Genomic DNA, 6,000 nt, shown 5'->3' on the forward strand with positions numbered 1-6,000 from the left:
GATACGCTTGAAAATTTAAACCATGTTTGTGTAGATGTTGATTCTTCTTAGGATTTTGCGGGAGAACATTTGCACGGATATTCTTAAGAGAATAGCAAACATGTATTTTGAAAACCAATTAAACAGTTTTTGAGCGTGTATATTCATGTAATTTATTAAAACAGGTTATTATTTTGCATTTTTTATACCCCAATTCCTACGAGTAAAAATCCTTTGCAATAATGCCAATAACTTAATAGTTTTTTTTATCAATATATAAGATTACAACAATGAGAATCGATCATGAATCCTCTTACTACTATTTCAATCTCCGCTGTGAAGCCGGTTCAAATAATTTAATAGTTGTATTGTTAAAATTAAATTTCAGAAAACCTTATTCAATTGTGTTTATAAGTTTATAAATTCAATTTTCACATGCGAGAAGGGTTTTGTGCATCACTCCCTTGTGAGTTGTAACTGAAAGGTGAACCGAACCATTTATGACCCATGGAATCGTCTTGGCATTGAGCACTCATTCATTGCGTACAGTGCTGCGAAATGAGCCATTGAACTAAATGTGGCAGTGTCACGTTTGAGGAGTCATTCAACTAAATGAGCCATTAAAACTCGGGTGAATCGTGATGCATTTAGAAGCAACTACAGAGCAGAAAGCGAGACGCCTGCATACAGTGGAAATGCATATCAGAAAACGAACAAAACCAGCAATAAACAGCGTCGTATCTCACTCCACTGTTGGTTAACTCAGCTACTTTTTACAGACAACTTTAAGTGTATTTCAGAAGGACAATCTTTCATCAATCTTGCAATAATTTCAGTTACCTTTTCTTTACACAATGGAACGGTTGTCAAAAATAACCAGAGGCCAGAATAAGAATTAGCCAAGATTTGGCAAGATTCCAGTGCTGAATTCAGCTAAAAGATCACTGCTGTAATGGACTAATTATTATACAAAAGGATGACCATCTCCCATCATCATTTATCACAGACAGAAGTAACGCTAGACCACTAGTTGTAGGCAACAGCAACACACCCTGCAATTACACAAGAGGGCCCACGAAGGACAGGGCCTGCCCAACCACCTCATTAACTCAATTCCCATAGCTGTACGCAGCACATCTGAGGGCACAGTGAGACGTAAATTTTTATACGAATAGTCAAAGCAATTAAGCTGGAACATCCACTCCCTGGTCCTGCTGATCATTTTTCTATCACGTGATTGATATTAACTGAAATTACTATAGGGATGATTTTCTATTAGAATTTAGAAGTCACTACTGATTTTACAATTCTTACATTCATCTGACCCATGCCAGAGATGGGTCACATGACTCAGCTTTTTTACAGTGAGAATATCATTTCTCAATACAAGAGGTATTAATGCAAACACCAATTTAAATTTAGTAGGGACGCGCCTTGAAGTCGACCAACTCGGAGGGCAAAAACTTGAACTTCACTCTATTTTCAAATTTCAACCCCAAAAAAATTTCTCTTCCCTTTTCTTTAGCCAACTTTTGTAAAGCAAATCATGATTGAAAAAAAAAAAAAAAAAAAAAAAAAAAAAAAAAAAAGAGGGGATTTGGCTGTGTTAAGTTAAAAAAAAGCTTAGAACTTTTCCCCTCCTCTCTGATGAATCAAATAATCCAACCCTTGCAAGAACTTGAATTAAGCAACACTTCCATGATCTGACCCATCGTCATAGTAATAAGGGGACAACTTCCCATCTTTCTTGGCAGGTTTTGTTAGGTTTTCTGTGCCCACCTCTTGTAACATCTTCACCACTCTTCTCATTGCAGGCCTGTTGATTGGAAGAGGACTAGTGCACATGAGGCCAATGTTGAAGACCTTGCAAATTTCTTCTTTGAAACAAGAGTCAAGCCTGGAGTCAAGCACATGGTCCACGCCTTTCTGATCCAAGGTGGTGCACGCCCACATAACCAAGTCTTTTTCCCCAAATTCAGGGTCTATGGGCCGCCTTCCCGTAACCAACTCAAGTATGACAACACCAAAGCTATATATGTCACTCTTCTCATTCACTCTAAGAGTGTATGCATATTCTGCAGAATGAAAGAATCGTGTCAGTTTGGCTCCATAGAGACATGGCAGCTGATCATTATTGCAAAAGAAATAATGAAAAACAAAGAAACCATTTGACATATACTTAGACGCCTAGCTTTACACATTAAGCTTTCTAAAACTAATCTATAGTAAAGCTGCGATGAATAGTTAAGCACAATTAAATGTATCTCATATTATCAAAATAAGACTGAACACGAAGTAAATGACATGAAATTTCTGCTAACCTGGTGCAATGTACCCACAAGACCCAGCTATGACAGACATGGATTTAGTTCCTTTCCCGGTGGCATCAACTACCTTAGCTACGCCAAAATCTGCCACCCTTGCACCAAAGTCCCCATCCAACAAGATGTTATTAGATTTCACATCTCTATGAACAATTGAAGGAACACAGTCATGATGCAAATATGAGAGGCCCTCTGCAGCATCAACAGCTATCTTATACCTAGTTGGCCAATCCAACAACCCTCCTTTATTGCTATGCAGCAAATCACCCAGACTTCCATTTGGCATATACTCATAAACCAACAGCTTGCTATCCCTAGTGGTGCAGCAACACCACAGCTTGACAATGTTCTTGTGCCTTATTTTGCCCAAAGTTTCAACCTCTGCATCAAAAGCACTGTCCTGATGAAACTGACCCCTCTCCACATCCCCACTATCTATTTGCTTCCTGGCCCCACCCCATATCTTCTTGACAGCAACGGCTTCTCCGCTGCTAAGCACAACCTTGTACACCTTCCCAGACGACCCACTTCCTATCACATTATCTTCGTCGAGGCAATTCAAGATCTCATCTTCACTAAAACCCAGTTTATGAAACGACATCAACGTCCACTTCGATTTATCAGCAGATCTTCCAGCATTCTTGAAATTCCTGTACCTGAAGTAGAACCAGACCACACCAACGACAAACACCAAAGAGGCAACTATAAAAATAGTTCTCAGAATCCACACAAATCCCTTACCCTTACCCTCCCCTTTCCCATCACACAAACCTTTGAAATCTCCACACAAGCCAGGATTACCCATAAAACTAGCCCTGTACATATCCTTAGCCAGCAGAGGGGGAAGTCTCCCTGAAAGCCTGTTATAAGACAAATTGAGCTGATTGAGCTTCAAATTCTGCAACCCGAGAGGGACATTCCCAGAAAATTGGTTGTTTGAAAGATCAAGAAAGTTTAACACCGACAAACTCCCAATTTCATCAGGAATCTCCCCACCCATCTCATTATTGGCCAAATTCAAGTCGTTAAGTTTCTTCCAAGATTGAATCCCCTTGGGAAGCTCCCCGGAGAGCTGATTGCTGTGAAGATCAAGAGTCCCAAGCTGAGCAAGTTTCACAATACTCCCAGGCAACCGCCCACTGAACTTATTATCACCACCAGAAAACTCCTGAAGATTCTCCAACCACCCAACCTCGTCGGGGATCACACCGGAGAAGCTATTGTTGGTCAAAATCAACAGCGACAAATTCCTCGCCCCGCCAATGGTCCTCGCGATGGAACCGTTAAACGAGTTACCCACCAGCTCAAGCAAATACACATGCGGAAGACCCCACATAGCCGCCGGAACCTCACCGGACAAGCGATTATTCCCCAGTCTGACACGCGTCAAGCTCCGACACGCGCCCAAACTCGGCGGAATCCCCCCGGAGAAGTCGTTCTCCAACATGAGAAGCTCCTCCAACTGGCCTTTCTCGCATACAGTTGCCGGAATCTGGCCGGAGAAACGGTTGGAGGAAACGTCAAGCCACACCAAGGGAGCATTCTTGCCGAGATCCTCCGGCAGGTCCCCGGCGAGTTTGTTCCCGAACAGCCTGAGTTCGTAGAGGTTGGGCGAGAGAGCTATACTCGGCGGCAACTGGCCGGTGAAGGAGTTCTCGTAGAGGTTAAGACTCTGGAGAGGCAAACGACACAAGTGATCGGGAATGGGGCCAGTCAAATGGTTCATTGAAACATCAAAGAGCCTCAAGGAAGTGAGGTTGGACATTCCCTGAGGCAAGTGGGCGGAGAGGGAGTTGTTGTAGAGCTCAAGCTGTTTGAGGTTGGTCAAGCGAGTGAGGGAAGAGGGAATGGGCCCGTGGAGGTTGTTGAGGGCGAGGTCGAGCAAGCGAAGGTCGGGGAGGTTCCCGAGGGAGTCCGGGATGGGGCCGACAAGGTTGCAAGCGGTGAGCCAGAGCGTGCGGAGGTTGGTGAGGTTGCCGAGGGAGGGAGGGAGGGGGGAGGGGAGGAAGGGGTTGTAGGAGAGGTTTAGGGTTCTGAGAGTGGTGACGTTGAAGAGCGAGGGGGGGAGGGTGTGGTCGAGGAGGTTGAGGACGAGGGAGAGGACTTGGAGTTTGGGGAAGGTTCCGAAGGAGGGGGGGATTGGGCCGGAGAAGTTGTTGCCGGTGAGGTCGAGGTGGAGGAGGTTGGGGAGGAGAGGGAGGGTGTGGGGGAGGAGGCCTGTGAGGAGGTTCTGGGAGAGGTCGAGGTGGGTGAGGGAGGTGCAGAGGGAGATTTGGAGGGGGAGGCTTTCGTTGATGGAGTTGTTGTACATGATTATGGAGCTCAGGTTGGGGAGCCGGCAGAGGAGGGAGGGGAGGAATGGGCCTGCCAGGTTGAAGCTCGAGAGGTCCAGGGAGCTCACCGTGCTGTTGGTTGGGCCGCACGTGACGCCGGCCCAGTTGCATGGGGTGGGGTGGCCGTTGTTCCAGGAGGAGAGGGAGGAGTCGGGGTCGTCCAGGGAGAGCTTCCAGCGGTAGAGGTAGAGGCCGTCCTGGGTTAGGGCCCAAGTGGTGGACTGGCCCAAGAGGAAGAGGAAGAGGAAGAGAGGAAGAAGCAGCGCCATTATTTGTGTTTCTGTATTGCTTGGGCAATGGGCATGCTATGGTTTCTACTTTCTATAAAGATCTCTCAGTCTCAGATTTCATGGTTCACCACAATCTTCCTACCTTCTCACTTCTCACCACTTTCCTCAAAACTTAACTCAAATTAGATAAATCGCAGGGCAGCACCTGATTTTATTAACCACCATATACCCTCTATTTGGTATACCAAAAATGGTTAACAAACCAAGATCGTACCGTGGAAACAGATGAGGAATGGGAAGTAGCCAAGTAGGTGTCGCTTTGTGCATGCAAATGCATATAATTTTCAATTTTAAAAGGTTTAAATAATACATACGATTAAAAATAAGAGCGCCAAGCGTCACGGGAATTTTTTACTGGAATAATATTTTTTTAAAAAAAAATTACAAGAATGATCACTATGCAGGATTATTTACCAAGATAGAACCATTTACTGTTCAAGCTCAGAATTCGGTTCTCCGGGAACCGAAGAACCGAATTCTGAGCATCAAAATGTAATTTTTTTGTTTTTTCAACTCAGAATTCGGTTCCCAGGGAACCGAATTCTAAGTTGGTTTTAATTTTTTTTTTTTTTCGTGTCTGGGGCAAATGTGGGCTGATTTGGGAAGCGGAACGGCCCGTTCCAAAAGCAGAACGGGTCGTTCTGCTTAAAGAAACAGAGTGCAAATTCTGAATGTGAAACGGCCCGTTCTGCTTAAAGAATTTGCACTCTGTTTCTTTAAGCAGAACGGCCCGTTCTGCTTTTGGAACGGGTCGTTCCGCTTCCCACATCAGCCCAAATTTGCCCCATACACGAAAAAAAAAAAATTTAAAACCAACTCAGAATTCGGTTCCCCGGAAACCGAATTCTGAGTTGAAAAAATAAAAAAAATTACATTTTGATGCTCAGAATTCGGTTCCCCGGGAACCGAATTCTGAGCTTGAACAGTAAATGGTTCTATCTTGATAAATAATCCTGCACGGTGATCATTCTTGTAATTTTTTTTAAAAAAAAATTATTCCAGTAAAAAATTCGCGTCACGGACCTATTTAATCAAATGTTTTCTTTTATAGTAAAAATTACTTAATGGATTAAA

The 6,000-nt window shown here is 44.0% G+C and overlaps 1 protein-coding gene across 1 annotated transcript; it reads right to left on the reverse strand.

Annotated features, from left to right (window-relative positions):
• Positions 1-1,537: 1,537 nt before the first annotated feature.
• LOC109811535 (receptor-like protein kinase HSL1) lies at positions 1,538-5,190 on the reverse strand. The gene is made up of 2 exons (XM_020375299.3): positions 2,301-5,190; positions 1,538-2,054 (listed from the first exon to the last, which is right to left on the reverse strand). Exons 1-2 carry the CDS (start codon positions 4,903-4,905, stop codon positions 1,663-1,665), a joined length of 2,997 nt encoding a protein of 998 aa, XP_020230888.1. The 5' UTR covers positions 4,906-5,190; the 3' UTR covers positions 1,538-1,662.
• Between the last annotated feature and the right edge of the window lie 810 nt (positions 5,191-6,000).

Source organism: Cajanus cajan, chromosome 1 (genome assembly GCF_000230855.2).
Source record: "Cajanus cajan strain Asha chromosome 1, NIPB_CcT2T_4, whole genome shotgun sequence".
Taxonomy (NCBI): Eukaryota; Viridiplantae; Streptophyta; class Magnoliopsida; order Fabales; family Fabaceae; genus Cajanus; species Cajanus cajan.